Source organism: Ceratotherium simum, chromosome 13 (assembly GCF_057802395.1).
Source record: "Ceratotherium simum simum isolate JZ-2026a chromosome 13, ASM5780239v1, whole genome shotgun sequence".
NCBI lineage: Eukaryota > Metazoa > Chordata > Mammalia > Perissodactyla > Rhinocerotidae > Ceratotherium > Ceratotherium simum.
Window position 1 is genome coordinate 31,239,543 of NC_141912.1, and position 20,512 is coordinate 31,260,054.

Genomic DNA, 20,512 nt, shown 5'->3' on the forward strand with positions numbered 1-20,512 from the left:
TTGGGGATGCAGTAGACAATAAGACAGTAAAAATGTCAATGCTCTTCAGCCAATGACCCCTAGGAGCACACCTATAGTCAAACAAAGTTGGGTTTATTAACTCTGCGGAGGTTGTTAAGGGAGAGTTAGGTATGACAGGATTAGGGTTTGTGTCAGGTGATTTGGGGAAGAGTTCAAGGAAGGAGGTAATTGTTCTGGATTGGGTGCTATTAGGAAGTGGGGGCAATTCTATGATTGCCCATCTTAATAAATCTCTTCTAGGAGGTGGGAGGAATGAAACATGCCTAAAGCAGTATCTGGTAAAAAAGCAGTCGTCACTCATTTTAGCCGAGAGGGAGCTGTTTAGTCTTTTTTTTTTTTTTTTAAGATTTTATTTATTTTATTTTTTCCCCCCAAAGCCCCAGTAGATAGTTGTATGTCATAGCTGCACATCCTTCTAGTTGCTGTATGTGGGACTCGGCCTCAGGATGGACGGAGAAGTGGTGCCTCAATGCGCACCCGGGATCCGAACCCCGGCCAGCATTGCAGCGCGCGCACTTAACCACCAAGCCACAGGGCCGGCCCAGCTGTTTAGTCTTTATGTTTGCACAGTGACCTTGTTTTTGTCTGTGCTTAGACAAAATTATGAACTCTGTCTTACGTCGTCATGGTCACAGAATGACCTTGCCTGACATTGGTGTTCTGTGAGGTTGTTTATGTTGAATAGAAGAGCACCATGACCTGGAAGTGAGCACCAGCCCAGCTCTTAGCAACACCAAGGCCTAGCTGTTCGTGTCATGCCAGTTCCCAGTTGTCAGGAGATGTTTTTCTCAAAAGTAAACAAATGAGTAATTACAGGTTGTGACTAATGAAAAAAAGGAAATAAATGGGGCACTATATAGAGGATAATACTAGGGGGCTGCTCAAGACTTGGTGCTTAGGATAGACCTCTCCAAGAAATCTTTAGCTGAAATCACCTGGGTTGGAGAATGTCAAGTGGGAAGAAGAGAGGGCCCAGGACTTAGCCTTGAGGAACTTGGACATTTACTGGCCAAGCGAAGAAGGACAAGGATGAACCTGACAAGGAGACTGAAAAGGGGTGACCAGTGAGGTGGGGAGAGATCTCAGAGTGTGGCGTCTTCTTGTTGCTTGCTCTGTGCCAGGGACCACTCTAAGTTCTTTATATACGTTGTCTTATTTAGCCTCACATTCATTCAGTGAATACTTGAGTGCCTACTCTGGGCCAGGTACTGTTTTAGGGGCTGGGGATATATCAATGAAAAAGACAAAATCCTTGCCCATATGGTGCTTACAGTCTATTGAAGATGATAGACAATAAGTACGTGTAATATAATCTTAAGTAATAAGTGCTCTGAAGAAAAAGTGAAGGAAGAGTCTGGAGAGTGATAGGTGGAAGAGAACAGGTCAATACCACGATAGATAGGGCTTCTTTGAGTAGATAACGTGAATAGAGGCCAAAAGTAAATGAGGCGGCAACCATATGAATATCTGGGGGAAGTGCATTCCAGGCATAGGGAACAGCAAGGACAAAGTCCTTGAGGCAGGAATGAGTTTGAGGTGTTGAAAGTAAAGATAGAATGCCAATGTGGCTAGACTGTGGGAGATGCGATCAGGAAGTTTGACAGGGGCCAGTTCATACAGTACCCCAAAAGCTGCGGCAAAGCATTTGGGTTTTATTCTGAGTGTTTTGAGCAAATGATTTATATATTTTGTGTGTGTGTGAGGAATTAGCCCTGAGCTAATAGCTGTTGCCAATCCTCCTCTTTTTGCTGAGGAAGATTGGTCCTGGGCTAACATCTGTGCCCATCTTCCTCTACTTTATATGTGGGATGCCTGCCACAGCATGGCTTGACCAGCGGTGCAGTGGTCCACGCCCAGGATCTGAACCTGTGAATCCCTGGCCACCAAAGCAGAGTGCACAAACTTTGCCACTACACCACCAGGCCGGCCCCGATTTATTTTATTTTATTTTTTTTTTAAGATTTTATTTATTTATTTTTTCCCCCCAAGTCCCCAGTAGATAGTTGTATGTCATAGCTGCACATTCTTCTAGTTGCTGTATGTGGGACGCGGCCTCAGCGTGGCCGGAGAAGCGGTGTGTCAGTGCGCGCCCGGGATCCGAACCCGGGCCGCCAGCAGCAGAGCGCACGCACTTAACCACTAAGCCACGCCGATTTATATTTTAAAACTACCACTGACTGTAGGTGTTAAGGATGGACTAGAGAATGAGAATGACAGCAGGGAGACCAGTTAGAAGGCCACTTCAGTGGTCCAGGGCAGAGAGACAGTGGCTTGGTCTGGGGTAGAGGCAGAGAGAAGTGGGCAGATTTGGGATATGTTTTAAAGTCTCAGTTGATGGCAACTCCATCTTTCCAGTTGCTTGGTTCAGAAACCTTGGAGTCATCTTTAATTTTTTTGTCACACCTGACATCCAATTCATTCACAAAACCTGCTGGCTCTTTTTTCAAGTATATCCAGAAACCAGCCCTTTTCACCACCTCCTCTACCATCACCCTGGTCCAAGTCACCACCACCTCCTAACAGGTCTCCCTGCTTCCGCCATTTCCCCCACCCCACGCCCCTCAGTCTGTTCTCAGCACAGCACCCAAAGTCATCCCTTTAAAATGTAGGTCTTGTCATGTCACTCCTCTGGCCAGAACTTTGTAATGACTTCCATTTTAGTTAAGAGTAGAAGCCAAATCCTTAAGATGAACTAAAAGATCCTTCTCAGTCCAGCCCCTGCTTTACTTCTCTGTTCTCCTCTCCAACACTCATGCCTTGCTTACTCATGGCATTCCAGCCACACTGGCCTCCTTGCTGTTTGTTCCTCGTATATGCCAAGTACACTTCTGCTGTAAGGCAATGCTCTAGCTATTTCCATTGCCAGGAAGGTGCTTCTGGAAATCCATATGACCAAAACTCTCACCTTCTTCAAGGATTTGCTTGAATTTCACCTCACTGAGGCCTCATAAACACTCTATTTAGTACTACAACCAGCCCTCCTGATACTTTATTTATTTTTATTTTTTATTTATTTTTTTTGCGGGGAAGATCAGCTCTGAGCTAACATTCATGCCGATCCTCCTCTTTTTTCTTGAGGAAGACTGGCCCTGGGCTAACATCTGTGCCCATCTTCCTCCTGGGCTAACATCTGTGCCCATCTTCCTCTACTTTATATGGGATGCCACCACAGCATGGCCTGACAAGTGGTGCATCGGTGCGTGCCCGGGATCCGAACCCGGGCCACCAGCAGTGGAGCGTGCACACTTAACCGCTACGCCACAGGGCTGGCCCCCTCCTGATGCTTTTTACCTTGATCTATATTTTCTTTTTTCCATAGTACTATCTCCCATGCTAGAAATGTAAGTAGAGACCTTTATTTTATTCAGTGATATCCCGAGAGCCTAGAAGAGTGCTTGGCATATACATGCACTCAATAAATATATTTTTTAATGAATGAATGAAGCAGACATGGCTTGCTGATGAGAAAGGGGAATGGAGAAAGAGGATGACCTTTCAGTTTTGGCCCAAGGAACTGGATGAAAGGTGGTGTGATTTCTTGATGTGGGGAAACCTGGAAGAGATGCAGGCTTGAAGACTATAAACAACAACTTAGTTCTGTATATATTAATTTGAGATATTTATTAGAGATCTCAGAGAGGATGTCCAATAAGCAGTTGGATTTGTGAGCCTGGAGCTTAGTGCAGAAGTTGGGGCCAGCAAGAGACATTTGGGGATCTTCATGAGTTATAGATGGTATTTAAAGTCATGACACATAGGTAATAAGTCTAGATAAAGAACAGTGTCAAAGAATGAGCCCCAAGGCACTTCAGCATTTAGACTTCAGGAGGAGAAGCGGGGAAAGGAGGGAAAAGAGAGCAGCCACTGAGTTGGAAAAGAAACCTGGAGAGACGAATGTCCCTGAAGAGAACAAAGGAAGGAGGGAGTGACCGTCTGTATCAAACGCTGATGGGAAAGTGAGTAGGATAAGGACAGAGAACTAGCCCCAATCTGATGACCTTGGCAAGAGTGGATTCAGGTAATGGTGGTGGGGACAAAAGCATGATTGTAGTGGTTTAAGGAGAGAATGGGAGCTGACAGGGCTATGAGAACACCTTCCTCCCATACCTATCAAGGGATAGAGTTAGAAGTGAACCCAAATCTTGATTGTGGTGGTGGTTTAATGCATGTATATATGTAAAACTTATCAAAGTGTACACTTTGCAGTTTATTGCCTGTCAATTTATTGTTTGTGCAGTTTATTGCCTGTCAATTTATTGTTTGTGCAGTTTATTGTATATCAACTATATCTGAGTAAAGCTGTCGCTAAAAAAAAAAAAAGTCAACCCAAGCTCGTGATTTCTGTTTGTTAGGCTGGAGTTCCTCGTTTACAACTTTACACTTCGGGATTTTGTGACACATCTCAACACTAGACCGACAAGGACTTTTTCTGAGTCGAAGGACTGCCCCTTTCTGCTCTTAACCAGACGTCAAGGACTGGTAGAAAGTAGCATCCACTTAAAAAAAAAAGATGCCTCCACTCTTTCGCACTAGTTGGAAATTATTATGATCAGTCCTTAGTCATGCGGCGTCGCGAAGTCACCGTGTCGGGCTTCCCGGACCGTCATAAATACTTTGCTGACTCGAGGGGAGCTGTCTGGCGCCGGCCCCGCCCCGTCACTGCAGGCCACGCCCCCGAGATGACGGCGCGGCGAGCACGTGCGCCGCCCGGGGGGCGGGGTTGGTCTCGCCGGCGTGGAGAGCCCGCCCCGTTCGGGCCCCACGCTACCGGAAGCGGAAATAGCACCGGCGCCGCCAGAGTAGCCGTAACTGCTGCCGCGATGCCGAAGGGGCCCAAGCAACAGCCTCCGGAGCCCGAGTGGATCGGGGACGGAGAGAGCACGAGCCCCGCAGGTGAGGCTGGGAGGCAGGGAGGGAACGAGAGAGGGAGGAGAAGAAGCGAGGGAAGAGTGCGCGGGTCTTAGCAGAGGGTCACGGGGCGCGAGACTGACTGGGCCGTGCGGGGGATACTGCGCATGCGTACAGTGGGGCCGGGAAGAGTTTGCCCGGGCAGGAGGGGTTGGGCGTGCGGGCGAGAGAAAAGGTGTCGGGGTATCGCGCACGAACTTCTGTGGTACTCGGCAACAGACGAGGAAGAAAGAGCATGTGGTACCGAGGGAGAGATGGGGAGAAATAGGAGAGCCCTCTTTTCTTCTTTTTTGGACATCTTCACCACCACACTAGATTCCACATCCCGCAGGACTATGTAAAGCGGGCCTCGATCTTCCACCCCGCCCCCTGCGCGCGCGTGCACGCTTACACACGCCTTGTGAGCCCGTGATCCCACCTGCTTCTCAAGAGTGTGACTTCTTCATGGGTTCTTTCATAAGACGCATCTGACTCAACTGGAGCAAGAGTGTAGATGCTGTTTGTTGGAATGGGGCTTAAGGTTTATTTAAAAGCAGCGAATTTTTGTTGAGCACCTGTTTTTTTTAACTAAGCACTGTATATACTGTGCTTTGGGGAGAGGAGGAAAAAAATGTAAAGACACCCTCCCAGGCTTGAAGGCCCTTCAAAGGGGAGGTAAAATGGACACAAATAATTACAGTAGATATACAGTGACTAATTTTATAAGCGTTTATTGGATGCTTAATGTATACTTGGTACTGTGCAGAGGACTTGGGAATGTAGTGATAAAAGATAAACCTTGCCCTGAAGGGGAACTAGTCTGGCAGAGGGGACAGAGCATTAATCAGACAGTGGTTGACAGTGTGATGGATGTACCTAAGAATGCTATGGGACTCGAGAAAAGAGGAGATGCATCTACTCAGACAGGTAGGGTAGGAGTGTCAGCAAAGCCTCCCAGGAATATGGTATAGCTGAGTTTATTCTCAAAGGATCAGTATGAGTTAGCAAGGGAAAGAGCATTCCAAGCAGAGGAAGAAGTTTATGCAAAGGTGAAGATGTAGGTGAGCCTGGCTGGTTCCCAGTTTTGAGTGAGTAGTGTGATGGTGTTGGAAAGATGTAGAGGAGACAGATAATGAAAGGCTTTATATGCTTTTCCAAGGAGTTTAATCCTAAGATGTTAAGAAGGAGGACCCATAAGGAATGATAGGATCAGCTCACGCTGACAACACTGAGCAGTGGAGAATGACTTGGATGAATTGGTCAAGATTGGAGGCAAGGAGAGCATTTAGGAGGCTCTGGCAATAATCCAGGTGAGAAGTGGTACGAGAGTGAGCCAAGGCAGTGAAGCCTAACAAGGTACTGAGGAAGTGACATTGACCAGAACTGGGAACTGACTAAATGAAAGAAGAATTAAGGATGACATTCACTTAAGTACCTCAATGGGTAGTGGACTTAATTGAAAGCAATAATGGGCTGTAGGGTGAGGAGTGGGAAGAGATAAGGTCAGCTTTTGAATGCTGAGTTGGAGATTTCTGGGGAATTTCTAAGAGGAGATGGCAAGGATAGAGCTTGTTTAGTGACTGGAGAGAGCTCTAGACTAGAAGTAAAGACACGGGTGAGGGGCCGGCCCCTTGGCTTAGCGGTTAAGTGCACGCGCTCCGCTGCTGGCCGCCCAGGTTCAGTCCTGGGCGTGCACCTACGCACTGCTTGTCTGGCCATGCTGAGGCAGCGTCCCACATACAGCAACTAGAAGGTTGTGCAGCTATGACATACAACTATCTACTGGGCCCTTGGGGAGAAAAAGGGGGGAAAAAAAAAGACACGGGTGAGTGTAGTTGAAGTGTTGGTTGTGGAGGAGTCCCCTAGAGAGTGTATGCAGATTGAAGTGAAAAGAGGGCAGAAGATGGGAACCCAAAAGAACCTCAACAGTTAAGGGAAGTAAGGTGGGGAAGGAGGCTGAGGAGATGAAACTGAGAAAGGTGAGCTGCCAGAGAAACTGGAGGCAAACCAGGAGTAGCAGGATTCCTGAAGTTAAGTAACGACAGGAGAGGAGAATTAAAAGGATGGTAGATAGCATGGAATGTTGCAGAAAAGTCAAGCAAAATTAGGACTAAAACAATACTTTGGGGGTTGAGCAACTAAGGAGACAGTGGCAACTTTGGCGAAAGTAATTCGTTAGGAGATGGTCCCCAAATCAGACTGCAGCGTGTTTAAAAAGGAATGGGAGGTGAGAAAGTGGAGCTAGTGTGGACTATGCTTTTGAGACTCGGTGAAGATAAGGATAGAAAACAGTAATTGGGGGAGGAGATGGTAAGGTGAAGGGAAGTGTTTTATTTGGCTTTGAACTTAGGAGCAGCTTAAGTGATGTACTGAAGGGGAGGGGCTGTTAGAGGAGGAGAGATGGAAGATACAGCAGAGCTTCAGCCAAACACAGCCTTTTCCTCTTCCTCGGTGATCATACTTCCTCACAATTGGTCGTGTGCACAGGATTTTCCTCTCCTTAGGGTCAGAAAGATCAGAGTGATATTTAAAGGAAGGAGAGATGGTATGGTTTTGTTAGTCCTTGGGGAGAAATTAGTATCTGGGATGAGTCACTCCTCAGTGTTGTCAAGGTGAGCTGATCATGTCATTCCTTCTTATGTACTGCAATGGGTTGTCCTTAGGATTAGACTCCTTGGAATAGCATATAAAGGCTTTCATTGTTTCTCCTGCATGTCTTTTCAGCTCCATCACACTGATCACCCAATACTGAGATCAGATTTTGAAATGTGTTTTGGATGGAGGACACAGATTAAGCAATGAGAGACATAAGCATGCTTGGGGCTTAATCAAGGAGCTGCAAGAAGCCAGTGTCCAGAACATAGGTGTGGGTAGGGAAACAGATATAGCAGAAAAGTTAGTATAGAGCCCTTTTAGTCTGTGAATTTAGTCCCTAAATTATAGGGATTGTCCTTTGTTAATGTCTGGTTTTGGGCATAGTAGATGCTCGGTAAAACTTTACTGAATAAATGATTACTGTGGACTACGTGGAATTATGGTCTGAGAATGCTTAATGTGGTAGATAGTAGAAAGCCATTGATTCTTTTTATTCTTTTTGGTGAGGAAGATTAGCCCTGAGCTAACATCCGTGCCCATCTTCCTCTACTTTATATATGGGACACCTGCCACAGCATGGCTTGATAAGTGGTGCATAGGTCCACACCGGGGATCCGAACCTGTGAACCTCAGGTCGTCAAAGTGGAGCACGCGAACTTAACCACTATGCCACCGGGCCAGCCCCACCGTTGATTTTTTTTTTTTTTTGAAAAAAGCTAGATGATTACAGGAGTGCTTTTGGATAGAATTGGGTAGCAGTGAATGGCATGATTTGGAAGGGAATGTAATGGGTAGGCCTGGACATGAAGACAAATCATGAGGCTGCTGATTGCCTCCCAGTCTGATGGGGGGAGGGAGAGAGGGAGTTAGACGTAGACCCCTGTTTTCAGGGACAGAGGGATGGACAGAAGGGAGGAGCTGGGATTTGTTAACTCAGTAAACTTACTGACTTCCCACTTCGCTCCCTGGGAACACAAACTAAGCAGTCTCAGGTGGTTCTCTAGGACGAAAGACTGGTGCACAGACAGTTAAGTATAACATGGTGTGATTTATGCTAGAACGTTGTGCAAGCAGAGCAGGTGGGGCATAGACCCCTATGGCCATTTACTTATCTTCACATGGCCTGCAGGTCTTACAAACAACATATCCCAACAAAGTCACATCTTTGTCCTACCTTTCCCCCCATGGGCGGCAGGGGTAGGGAGAGGAGACTTTCTCTTCCAGTATATCTTGGGTTAATATATGGTACGAGTAGCCCAACTAATTTTGCCAGCTAACAACATAGGAGTCATCTCTGAATACTCTTTCTTACTTCCCACTTCTACCTTCACCCTGTGAATTCTGCTTCTCTCCCTCCCACTGCCATCCTAGACCAAGCCGCCATTGGCTTGTCTGTCTTGTGGGACAGTGCCAATGTCTAGGGAGTGATACTGAGCTAGAAAAATAGTAAAATAGGGTGGAGGTCACTAAGAGATTTGCAGGGGAGGTCAGGCTGCTTTGGAATTTGTAGATAAGCATTCACAATGTCTGCTTAACCTTCTAGACAAAGTGGTGAAGAAAGGGAAGAAGGACAAGAAGACCAAAAAGACGGTGAGGAAATGAGGGTTGAGGATGAGAAATGAGTGGGGGCGTTTCCAAGCAAACTATGGCCATGTGAAGGAGGTGGGGTCCGAGGGAGGAGAAAAGATCATGTCAGGAGGGGAAGCAAGGCGAGGGTGGGAGGGAGGGTCAGTGGGCCTGTGTGTGGCAGAGAAGGGCTTGGTTGGTCTCTGAGGCATGTTTACCTATATCTTAACTTCCTTTATAGTTCTTCGAAGAGCTGGCAGTAGAAGATAAACAGGCTGGGGAAGAAGAGAAAGTGCTCAAGGAGAAGGAGCAGCAGCAGCAGCAGCAACAGCAGGTACAAGTGTCAGGGGGACCACCATGTTGGGAGGTGTCTTGGGTCCACCTGCCCGTCTGCCGCCCACATTGGTTGACTCAGCTGATGGGGAACTCTCTGTGGGGCAGAGATTCGGCGGGGACCTGGGCTTCATTCTTTCACTCTATTTTGCTTTCAGCAGCAAAAAAAGAAACGAGACACCCGAAAAGGCCGGCGGAAGAAGGATGTGGATGATGATGGAGAAGAGAAAGAGCTCATGGAGCGTCTTAAGAAGCTCTCAGTGCCGGCCAGTGATGAGGAGGATGAAGGTGAGTGACATGAGGGGAAGTGGGTACCTGGTGTCCCTGAGTCATGAAGAGTGAAGTGCCTCGTTCCTTGATCTTTGAGTTGGATTAGATAGGAAAGCCAGACCTTGTAATTCTCTTTCCTACCTCGTCTTCTCCCCTTGTCATTTCAGTACCGGCCCCGATACCCCGAGGAGGGAAGAAGACCAAGGTAAGCCATCGGTGTGGTAAACACAGACCCCAGGAGGACAGCCTTGACCATCCCACTGACTTCTCTGGCCCTTTTGTCCTCTAGGGTGGTAATGTTTTTGCAGCCCTGATTCAGGATCAGAGTGAAGAGGAGGAGGAGGAAGAAAAGCATCCTCCTAAGCCTGCTAAGCCAGAGAAGAATCGGATCAATAAGGTGAAAGTGGTGGCTCTGCTGGTCGCTTCCACCCCATGTAGCACCTTCTGGCCATAGTGTGTAATTCCTGGCTTGTTTTCCGGCCTTTAAACTAGCTCTTCTAGGTCTGTCTTGCTTATACTGTCAAAATCAGCTTTTAAAAATACTGTTGTCATCACTCTGAAATTGACAGTAATTCTGTTGCTTTCAAACTCAGAATCTAAAACAAAGGCCTTCAAGTCTTTGCTCTTCCACTTGGACCCCTCTGCGTTGTTATTGGGACTCTTACGTGTACCTTTCAGATCAGCCTGATCTTATTTGGCATCTGGTTTGACTGTGTCTGTGTTGAAGCCTTTGTTCTTTATGCCGTGTCTTCCCTCTTCCCTAGAACACCTTGTCCAAGCCTGCAGCTGTTACCTCTTCTCAAGATTTGCCCTCTTGAGGAAGCCCTCCACTAGCTAGTACCATCCCACCCACGTTGCTCACTTGCCTGACTCACAGTCCCTTAGCTTTCCTAATATTCTGTAATGATCTCCTCACCATCTAGTCTCAAGCTGGAGGCTAGGGTTTTTCTAGGGTCCTATTTTCTTCTTGGCAGCACTTAGTATAGTTAACTTCTAGTCCTAGACTCCTTAGAAAGGCTTGTTTTTTTTGTGTGTGAGGAAGATCAGCCCTGAGCTAACATCCATGCCAATCTTCTTCCCTTTTTGCTGAGGAAGACTGGCCCTGAGCTAACATCTGTGCCCAACTTCCTCCACTTTATGTGGGACGCCGCCACAGCATGGCCTGACAAGCGGTGCATCGGTGCGTGCTCAGGATCCGAACCCCGGGCCGCCAGCAGTGGAGTGTGCGCACTTAACCGCTACGCCATGGGGCCAGCCCCTAGAAAGCCTTGTTAAGCAACAAAGTAGCAAATTAATTTGTGTGTGTGTCTCTCCTCCAGGCTGTATCTGAGGAACAACAGCCGGGGCTCAAGAGCAAGAAGGGAAAGGAAGAGAAGTCAAAGGGGAAGGCCAAGGTGAGGGAGAAGTGGCAGGAGGAGGTGCTGGGTCTCAGGAATTCGAGCATTTCATCACACCTCCTGTCTTTTCCCTCTCAGCCTCAGAATAAATTTGCAGCTCTAGACAATGAAGAGGAGGATGAAGAAGAAGAAATAACAAAAGAAAAGGAGCCACCCAAACAAGGGAAGGAGAAGGCCAAGAAGGCAGAGCAGGTGTGTATTTTGATGTTGGGGGAAGGTGGGCTGAGGGATTGGGGCTCTGTGGCCTAATTCAGCTGGGGGGGGGTGAGGGGGTGGGCAGGATCTGGGGGTGTTATTACTATCCAGAGCAGGAGTTGGCAAACTTCTATAAAGGACCACATAGTAAATATTTTTGGCTTTGTGGGCTGCATACAATCTCTGATACACATTCTTCTTTTTGTTTTTAACAACTCTTTGAAAATATGAAAACCATTCTTAGCTCATGGTCCATGTAAAAACAGGAGGTGTCAGGTCCGATTTGGCCCACGGGCCAGAGTTTGCAACCCCTAATCCAGAGAGGAAAGGATCATGGCATTAGCCTCGGATGATCTGGGTTCTGGCTCTGCCACTCAAGGGCTGTGTGACCTTGAGTACATCTTTCCACCTCCTTGGGTCTCAGTTATCTCTTCTGTATGATGTAAGGGAGTCTAGTGATCTCTTAAGTTCCCCTGTATCTTTGGTAGCTTTTAATTCTGTGGTTCTGCTGAATTTCTCATTGGCTGTGCGTTAGGGCTTCTGGACCTTTTCTTTGCATGTTAAGGTATAAGCCACAGAAACTCAATTTTGATGCATGAGGAAAAGAACCTGTTGCATTTATTCTACCCTCAGTTATATTGTATTTGTACTTATATTTATAGGTACATATACTATATTGTACTATATATAGGTACAATACATATATTGTTATTTTTCACATATACTCACACCATCTGTCTTGTACCATTCCTGGTGGCAGAAATGGATAAAGGACTGCAGGGAGACCAGGGATAGGTGTGAGAGTGAGAGCGGATCCACCAAGATACCTCAGGACTCTGGGTGGAGAAGCAAAGAGCTGCCTGTGGAACTGGGGTAGATGACATGAAATCTGAGTTCTAGAAGGGGTCGTTCGTTTTTTTTTTTTTACCATCCCCTGCTTCTCACAGGGTTCTGAGGAAGAAGCAGAAGAGGAGGAGGAAGAAGGGGAGTCTAAGGCCGATGATCCCTATGCTCACCTTAGCAAAAAGGAGAAGAAAAAGCTGAAGAAACAGGTAAGACATTGGGTCCTTAGTGGTCAGAGGTAGGAGAATTTGATTTTTTTTTTTTTTTGAATGCTTCAACTAGGGGACATGTGAATTGGGGAATAAGAAGTAGAGCTTTGGGTGCTACTTAAAGTAAAGCAGTTGGAGTAAGGAAAGAATTGTGTTCTGTGAGCCTTGCCTCCGTGTCTGATGACATGGCGTTGTGTTGTAACAGGAAACTGGCAGACAGTGGCTTGAATGTGATTTTTCCTTCCTTCTCAGATGGAGTATGAACGCCAGGTGGCTTCATTAAAAGCAGCCAATGCTGCTGAAAATGACTTCTCCGTGTCACAAGCAGAAGTGTCCTCCCGGCAAGCCATGTTAGAAAATGCATCTGATATCAAGGTAAGGTGTGAGGGGGCCCTGCCCAAGGAAGTGCCAGTTCTGTCACATGTCCCTGAGTGGCCATGGCAACCAAGGGAGGTGGGGTATGAGTGGCTTAGACCACTGGGAAGAAAGCTTGGAGGTGTTTTCCACACCTTGAGTTCTGGTGAGTTCCACACCTTGAGAAGATAGAAGAACCAGTAGAAGTAGAGGAGTCCACCTTTGGAGGGAAGAAAGGTGGGATAGGCTGGACTGGCTTTAAGATTTGGGAGACTCTCATCAGAGGCTGTGGAGGCAGTTGATGGGGAGGGGACCAGTGTGGTGAGGGGAAGGTGTTATGCTGTAGGTACTGGTTTGTCTGAGGCTCCTCTGTGGGGAGAAAGCTGCATCTGCTGGCTGAATGGGAGAATTCTCATGTACTCCTTCCTTCCCTCTGCCACTCCTTCCCTTCTGACTACAGCTGGAGAAGTTCAGCATCTCGGCCCATGGCAAGGAGTTATTTGTCAACGCAGACCTGTACATTGTAGCCGGCCGCCGCTATGGGCTAGTGGGACCCAATGGGTGAGGAGAGGAGGGGCTGGAAAGAAAAGAAGGGATTTCTGTGGTGGTCTGGTCCTAATAGCTCTCATTCCCCAGCAAGGGCAAGACCACTCTCCTCAAGCACATTGCCAACCGAGCCCTGAGCATCCCCCCCAACATCGATGTGTTGCTGTGTGAGCAGGGTGAGGCCAGTGGTGGAAAGGGGCTTGGTGGGGAAGTGAAACTGATGGCTTGAGGGGTGGGCAGTTGGAATAGAAGAGCCAACCAAGAATAGAAGGAATTGTAGTCGTGGAGTCGGAAGGGTTATGGAAGGATACTGGGGACTGGGAAATGGATGCTAAAGAAAGAGGGAGAGTAAATGAGGGACTTGCACAGATTTTACTTGGAACAAATAGAAAGACCTAGGCAGGGTCAGGCAAACCAGAAATGGAGCTGAAGGGAAGAGGGAGTGGAGCCTTGGCCCTTGGGGCGACCTGACTCTTGTCCCCTTGTCCCCCAGAGGTGGTAGCGGATGAGACACCAGCAGTGCAGGCTGTTCTTCGAGCCGACACCAAGCGATTGAAGCTGCTGGAAGAGGAGCGACGGCTTCAGGGACAGCTGGAGCAGGGGGATGATACAGCTGCCGAGAGGCTAGAGAAGGTAGAGGAGATGGCGCAGGGGACACGAGCTAAGACTTAAGGGTTCTGGGCCCTTCGGACGTGTGTCCTCTTCTCCCTCCTCCCAGGTGTATGAGGAATTGCGGGCTACCGGGGCGGCAGCTGCAGAGGCCAAAGCACGGCGGATCCTGGCTGGTTTGGGTTTCGACCCTGAAATGCAGAATCGGCCCACACAGAAGTTTTCAGGGGGCTGGCGCATGCGTGTCTCCTTGGCCAGGTGGGCTACCCACCTCACTACCCTCCCTTTCAGCTTCAACCCATCCGGACCCTTTCCTTTCTCCCCATTGGAAGAATGGCCCAATAGGGAGGTTCAAGGCTAATTTTTCTTCCCTCACCATCTGTGTTGTCAGACTCAAGGTCTTTTCTCCATTTTTCTCCCTACCTGGTCGTCTGTTAGCCATGTCTTCTGCACAGGAACTTCTCTAAGGAGAGGTTGGGAAGGAGTGTTCATGGTCTTAGGCACCACCTACCAGAGCTTCTCGGGGGTTCTCTGAGCAAGGATCTGCCTTCCCCTGACCCTGCACTCTGCTGCCCCACCCTCTAGGGCGCTGTTCATGGAGCCCACACTGCTGATGTTGGATGAACCCACTAACCACTTGGACCTCAATGCTGTCATCTGGCTCAATAAGTGAGTTGCCCTTGCTTACAGTCTTTGCATCATTGGTTCCTGTTCTGCCCTTGTTTCCTCTAGCTGTTCTCCCCTCTGCCCTTGACAGTTCTCAGTCCAGCCCTCGTTTTTTCCCTCCCTGCTCCTGTTTTCTGTCTGCTTTCCCTCACTTAACCCTAAGTTGACTGTTGTGACATTTCCACGCTCTTCTCTAAAACCCAGCTACCTCCAGGGCTGGCGGAAGACGTTGCTTATCGTCTCCCATGACCAGGGCTTCCTGGATGACGTCTGCACTGATATCATCCATCTCGACGCCCAGCGGCTCCATTACTATAGGGGCAATTACAGTAAGTAGGATCATTTGTGGATAGAGGGAAGCGATGGGGCCTTGAGAAGAGACTTGGGAGAGAGCGCCCATAGGGATATGGGGATGAGCTAAATCCTTTCAGAATTCTCCACGGTGTTGCCCACCCTCATCTTCCCCAGTCCTGGTTGCCCTTCTGGGGAGAGGGGCAACCATTGATGCCCATCCCCCTCTTCTGTCCCAGTGACTTTCAAGAAGATGTACCAGCAGAAGCAGAAAGAACTGCTAAAGCAGTATGAGAAGCAAGAAAAAAAGCTAAAGGAACTAAAGGCAGGTGGCAAGTCCACCAAGCAGGCGGTGAGCACCTTGGGGTCTTCCTGGGCTGGGGGGCTCTTCTCTCAGGAGAATGGAGAAAGGGGGCAATTCTGGGACACCGACCTACATTTCCAGGACTGCTGTGAAGGGTGCGAGTGTCTCCCTTTCCCCTTCCTCTCCAGGAAAAGCAAACAAAGGAAGCCCTGACTCGAAAGCAGCAGAAATGCCGACGGAAAAACCAGGATGAGGAGTCGCAGGAGGCCCCCGAGCTCCTGAAGCGCCCCAAGGAGTACACTGTGCGCTTCACTTTCCCCGACCCCCCGCCGCTCAGCCCTCCTGTGCTGGGTCTGCACGGTGAGCGCCTGCAGCCTGACTGGCAGGGGGCGGAAGTGTGTGTACCCAAGTCCTCTGCCCAGCATGGGACCCATTCCTTGTCCCCAGGGCCAGCTTTGGAGGAACATTCGAGGGGACCTTCAGGGTGACTCTAAAAAGAAAATAAATTGCTTCTTTCGTGGCTTTCAGGTGTGACGTTTGGCTATGAGGGGCAGAAACCACTCTTTAAAAATCTGGATTTTGGCATCGACATGGACTCAAGGAGTGAGTTGGTGTCGGGTGGCTCAGGAAGTGGAGCGGGAGCCCCAGGGAGTTTCTGGGGGCCTCTTTGACCACCTGCCTTCCTTCTTGCAGTCTGCATCGTGGGCCCTAATGGTGTGGGGAAGAGCACTCTGCTGCTGCTGCTCACGGGCAAGCTGACGCCGGTGAGTCCTGGAGCCAGGGAGGGAGGGAGGACCGTGACGGGAGAACGTGGAAGTGTGAAAGTGAAGCTGTTCGCCAGGGCCTAGAATCAGAGAGCCCCACCTGTGGTGGAGAGTTAAATCCAGAACTCGTAGATGCTTCATTTCCCTGAGAGTTGCTGTAGGGGAGAACCGTTTACATCAGTTCAGGGAGGAGAGCCAGGAGAATGGGGGCGAGCTGGGGGCGTCCCCCGACATGTGTGTTTTGGTTATATAAGAAACATACATCCATCGTAGAATGATTGGAAATTGCATAAGCCAGAGAAAAATCTAGAGATAACCACTATTAATTTTTGGCAGATCGCTTTCTCCTTTTTTCCTTTGCAGATGTGTGTAGAATTTTTTTTAACAAAAATAGGCTTATCATATGAATTGTTTTGTAGCCAACTTTTTCCAGATAATATACATTAAGCATTTTTTCATGCCAGTAGTTACATGTGGACAATTTATTTATACGGATCTACCATAATTTATTTGATATTAGTCATTTAGATTATTTCTGACTTTTCACTAAAGGAAAATACTATGGTAAATATTGTATAGCTTTCTGAATGTACAAGCTATTGTATAGCTTCATAAATGTGAAGATTTGAGAAAAATCTTAGTTTTTCCGTAAGATAAATTTCCTAGAATTGCTTTTAGGACTTTTGCAATAAATCGCTGTATCGTGCTTTAGAAAGGCTGTAGCCATCTGTACTCCCTCCAGGAAAGTGTGGCGAGGACCCATTTCCTCACACCCACAGAGAAGAGCTTTAGAAAGGTGTTCTTAGATCCTCCCCTACACTCTCTTCTAACTCCCATCTGAGGTGGAACCCTGGAACCAGGCGTGTGGGTCTTGCTGGATGGGAAGGGGCTATTCTTTGTTTGTGGTCAGTCCCCTGGTTCTGAGTCTGTGCTTTTGGTCTCCCCTCCGTGATGCTCCTCTCTTACTCCCCTTTTGCCCCATCCTCTTCTCCTTTCCTGTGTGTGCCTTTGTCACATTAGGGAGAGCATCCATGTTCCCTCTCTCGTGCTAACTTGTTTCCAGCCCACATCTGGTCTTTGTCTCCCGTTCAGAAAGTTGGGGTGCAGAGCTGAGTACAGAGCTGCAGCACTTTCCCCCTTTCCCTTATCTTCCCACTGCTTTTTCCTTGCAGACTCGTGGGGAAATGAGAAAGAACCACCGGTTGGTAAGTTGGCTTTGGGAACTGGGGAATAAGAGTCAGATAGAGGAAGTACGACTTTCACTGACCACCTGCCTCTTCTCTCGGGCAGAAAATTGGCTTCTTCAACCAGCAGTATGCAGAGCAGCTGCGCATGGAGGAGACGCCCACTGAGTACCTGCAGCGGGGCTTCAACCTGCCCTACCAGGATGCCCGGAAGTGCCTGGGCCGCTTTGGCCTTGAGAGTCACGCCCACACCATCCAAATCTGCAAACTCTCTGGTACCACTCTAGCGGGCTGGGGAAGGTGTCCTCCTCCTCAATTAATGCTCACACCTACTAACTGTACTAGAGGCAGAAAGGAAGAGGAACCAGGACTTGGGGGACCTCAGTCCACACACAGACGCACATTGATGTTTACCTTCAGAAATGGAAGGCAGTAAAGTGTGATGGACCTCCTTTTCCTTTGCTCCAGGTGGGCAGAAAGCCCGAGTTGTGTTTGCAGAGCTGGCCTGTCGGGAGCCAGATGTCCTCATCTTGGTGAGTGAGCTGGACTGCGGGAGAGGGTAAGAGTGACTGATTTTGACAGGTAGCCATAATGCTCAGTCATGGAATGCCTGCTCCTCCATAGGACGAGCCTACCAATAACTTGGACATTGAGTCTATCGATGCTCTGGGGGAGGCCATCAACGAATACAAGGGTGGTAAGTTAGCTCGGGGAGTGCCCTCCTCCTTTCCTCAGGGACCCTAGTGTCCTTCGGCTAGGGCTCCCTTTCTCCAGGTCTGACTCCTCATCTCCTCCTTTTTCCTTGCCCTTTGTTCTCGCCGTCTTTCTTCAAAGCTGTGATCGTTGTCAGCCACGATGCCCGACTCATCACAGAAACCAACTGCCAGCTGTGGGTGGTGGAAGAGCAGAGCGTCAGCCAGATCGATGGGGACTTTGAGGACTACAAGCGGGAGGTGTTGGAGGCCCTGGGTGAAGTCATGGTCAGCCGACCCCGAGAGTGAGCTTTCCTTCCTGGAAGTCTCCCGAAAGACCAGCTTGTGTGGCCTGGAAGTCCCCTGTTGTCACCCTCTCTTCACTTGGAGGCCTGCCTCTGGTCTGCAGCTGACCCAGCAACTACTCAGGCACATGGAGGCGGAATGTGGTCTTGATGTGACTGGGATACCACTTTGCTTCCTTTTCTCTGAAAGACTTGTCTGTTCCGCTTTTCTTCAGATAACTGAGCTGGCCTTATCCTTGACATCTCTCTGTACAAACAGAGGTGACCTTCATTAGTGTGGGGTTCCATCCAGCCAAGTTTATGTGGCGGTTGTCTCAAGACTCATCACTTAGAAGCCTGCCTCTGGTCCACCTTAAAGCTTCGGGCCCAGCTGGTCTTTGAGTGGTGCTGTTCTTCTCTGGTGGATTTAATGCTGACTTACTGATACAAACAGCTGTTGCAGCTCAGAGCTGGAGGAGAGTTCTGAGCCCAGCCCAGGATTTGGTGCCTGCAGCCTCTCGTCTGGTTGGGGACTTGGGGGCAGGAAAGGAATGCTGCTCAACTTGAATCTCCCTTTACAAGGGGAAGAAATAAAGGAAAGGAGTTGCTGCCACCCTGTCACTGTTTGGAGATGCATGGGAGCTGGAACTGTTCTCAGTCTTGATTTGCTTTATTCAGCATTCTGTCAGCATTTAGTATCCTCTTCTCCCCACTAATGCAGATGGATCTAACTTTCAGTCTTAACTGCACTTTAGATGGCTGGCTGTTTGGGGAGCCTCCCCCCACCCAACCCTTCAGACAAGGAGAGGGGAAAGTGATTCACCTCTTCTAACACTCGAGTCTCTTGCTGTCCATGCTCTGCCCTGTGGTCAGAGACCAGAGTGCTGATCCTCTCAAAAGTTACTAAATCAGCCGACATGCACAGTATGTGGGTATACGAGAAGGGAAAAGTCAGGGTCTGTCTTCATGAATAGTCTAGTTAGAGGAGACTTAGAAAATAAGAGGGGCCGGCCTTGTGGTGTAGTGGTTAAGTTCACATGCTCCCCTTTGGCAGCCTGAGGTTTGCAGGTTTGAATTCCGTGTGTGGACCTACACACCACTCATCAAGCCATGCTGTGGTGGCGTCCCACATACAAAAATAGAGGAAGATGGGCACAGATGTTAGCTCAGTGCCAGTCTTCCTCACCAAAAAAAAAGGAAGACATGAGCACACAGTGTGATGTGACTGCCACATGTGGGTTACTCTCGATTTTAAGTTGCCACATGTTCATAGAAGGGGGAGATTATCCAGGACTTGATTATTTGGCAGAATCACTTGAGGGTGGACCTTGAAAAATAAGGATTTGAATAATGAGGGAATAGGGAGTCATTTTTGGAACCTAGGAAAAGGGCAGATCTAAAGCCTGGAAGAAAGAAAAAACTATTTGGGCGTTAATGAGAGATCATGGCTGGTGTGGCCACTTTTCTTATTAGAGTTAGATTGGAGAGGTGGGTTTGGAAAGTAAAATACAAGTGGCGAGTGGTTAGTGTGATTTTAGGAAGTGATGAGCAAGGGGGACTATAGAAACTTACAGGGTGGACCCTGTAACTTTTGTTGTGGGCATGAGGTGATAAATCCTGAACTAGGGTACAAGAGAGAGGGATGGAAAGGAAAGGACTGATGGGAAGAGCTAGGTGTGGGAGTTGGAGAGAAAGAAGAGAATGATCAGATGTATCCAGTTCCAGGGGGAACACGAAGAGCTGTTTGGTTAAGACTTACTGAGTTTGGATAACTATTCTTGGGAAAATATTTTCTGGCCAAGAGAATACTGGACCTCAAGTACAAGGTTTATAGTGGAAGTGAAGGTTTGGTCTGGAGAGAGTTGCAGAGGCGCTGTTAGGGGACATCTCCAAATTAGAGATTAAGGAACTCCCCCTTAATGAAATTTTAGGGGAAAAAAAATGAGTCTTCTGCCAAGCACCTGAGTAAGATGTTAAATGTAAAGTAATTTTACGAATTCCATGAAGCAGATCTATCAGAATGGGGAGCCAGGCTTCAAGTCCACTTACTAATGGTGTGACCTTGGACAAGCTACTTAGCCTCTTGGTACCTGTTTCCTCCTCTGTAAATGAAGGTGATAAAAAGGACTTACCTTAATAACAAGGTTATTAAGGGGTTAGATATGTAAATAATTCATAAAGTGCTTTAAATTTTTTTTGTTCCGGGGCCAAGCGGTTAAGTGCACGCACTCTGCTGCGGCGGCCTGGGGTTCGCTGGTTCAGATCCCGGGCGTGCACCAACATACCGCTTGGCATGCCATGCTGTGGCGGCGTCCCATATAAAGTGGAGGAAGATGGGCACAGATGTTAGCCCAGGGCCAGTCTTCCTCATCAAAAAAAAAAAAAGGAGGATTGGCAGATGTTAGCTCAGGGCTGATCTTCCTCACAAAAAAAAAAAAAATGAAAAAAAATTTTTTTGTTCCATGTATCGTGTTACACTCTACACTTGACACTTAAAAATTT

The 20,512-nt window shown here is 48.2% G+C and overlaps 1 protein-coding gene across 2 annotated transcripts; it reads left to right on the plus strand.

Moving 5' to 3' along the window:
* The first annotated feature begins 4,780 nt into the window (after positions 1-4,780).
* Positions 4,781-18,623, plus strand: ABCF1 (ATP binding cassette subfamily F member 1). Of its 2 annotated transcripts, none has more exons than XM_004424415.3 (25): positions 4,781-4,914; positions 9,047-9,093; positions 9,311-9,403; positions 9,561-9,690; positions 9,840-9,877; positions 9,962-10,069; positions 10,992-11,066; positions 11,148-11,261; positions 12,212-12,316; positions 12,569-12,691; positions 13,131-13,231; positions 13,307-13,392; positions 13,710-13,849; positions 13,935-14,083; positions 14,411-14,494; positions 14,696-14,820; positions 15,022-15,134; positions 15,275-15,446; positions 15,615-15,689; positions 15,780-15,850; positions 17,023-17,055; positions 17,141-17,309; positions 17,503-17,567; positions 17,659-17,731; positions 17,869-18,623. In XM_004424415.3, the coding sequence occupies exons 1-25, from the start codon at positions 4,842-4,844 to the stop codon at positions 18,033-18,035; spliced, it is 2,529 nt and encodes an 842-aa protein (XP_004424472.1). In that variant the 5' UTR covers positions 4,781-4,841; the 3' UTR covers positions 18,036-18,623. The 2 variants fall into 2 exon arrangements, with proteins under 2 accessions (XP_004424472.1, XP_087294388.1); XM_087438262.1 differs by having other exon boundaries at positions 9,564-9,690.
* The last annotated feature ends 1,889 nt before the right edge of the window (positions 18,624-20,512 follow it).

Bases quoted from the DNA above. Each gene is read 5' to 3' on its own strand.
- ABCF1 (XM_004424415.3), top strand. From the start codon at position 4,842: ATGCCGAAGGGGCCCAAGCAACAGCCTCCGGAGCCCGAGTGGATCGGG. The intron at 9,691-9,839 runs GTGAGTGACATG...TTGTCATTTCAG, and splicing joins CAGTGATGAGGAGGATGAAG to TACCGGCCCCGATACCCCGA. The intron at 15,851-17,022 runs GTGAGTCCTGGA...TTTTCCTTGCAG, and splicing joins TCACGGGCAAGCTGACGCCG to ACTCGTGGGGAAATGAGAAA.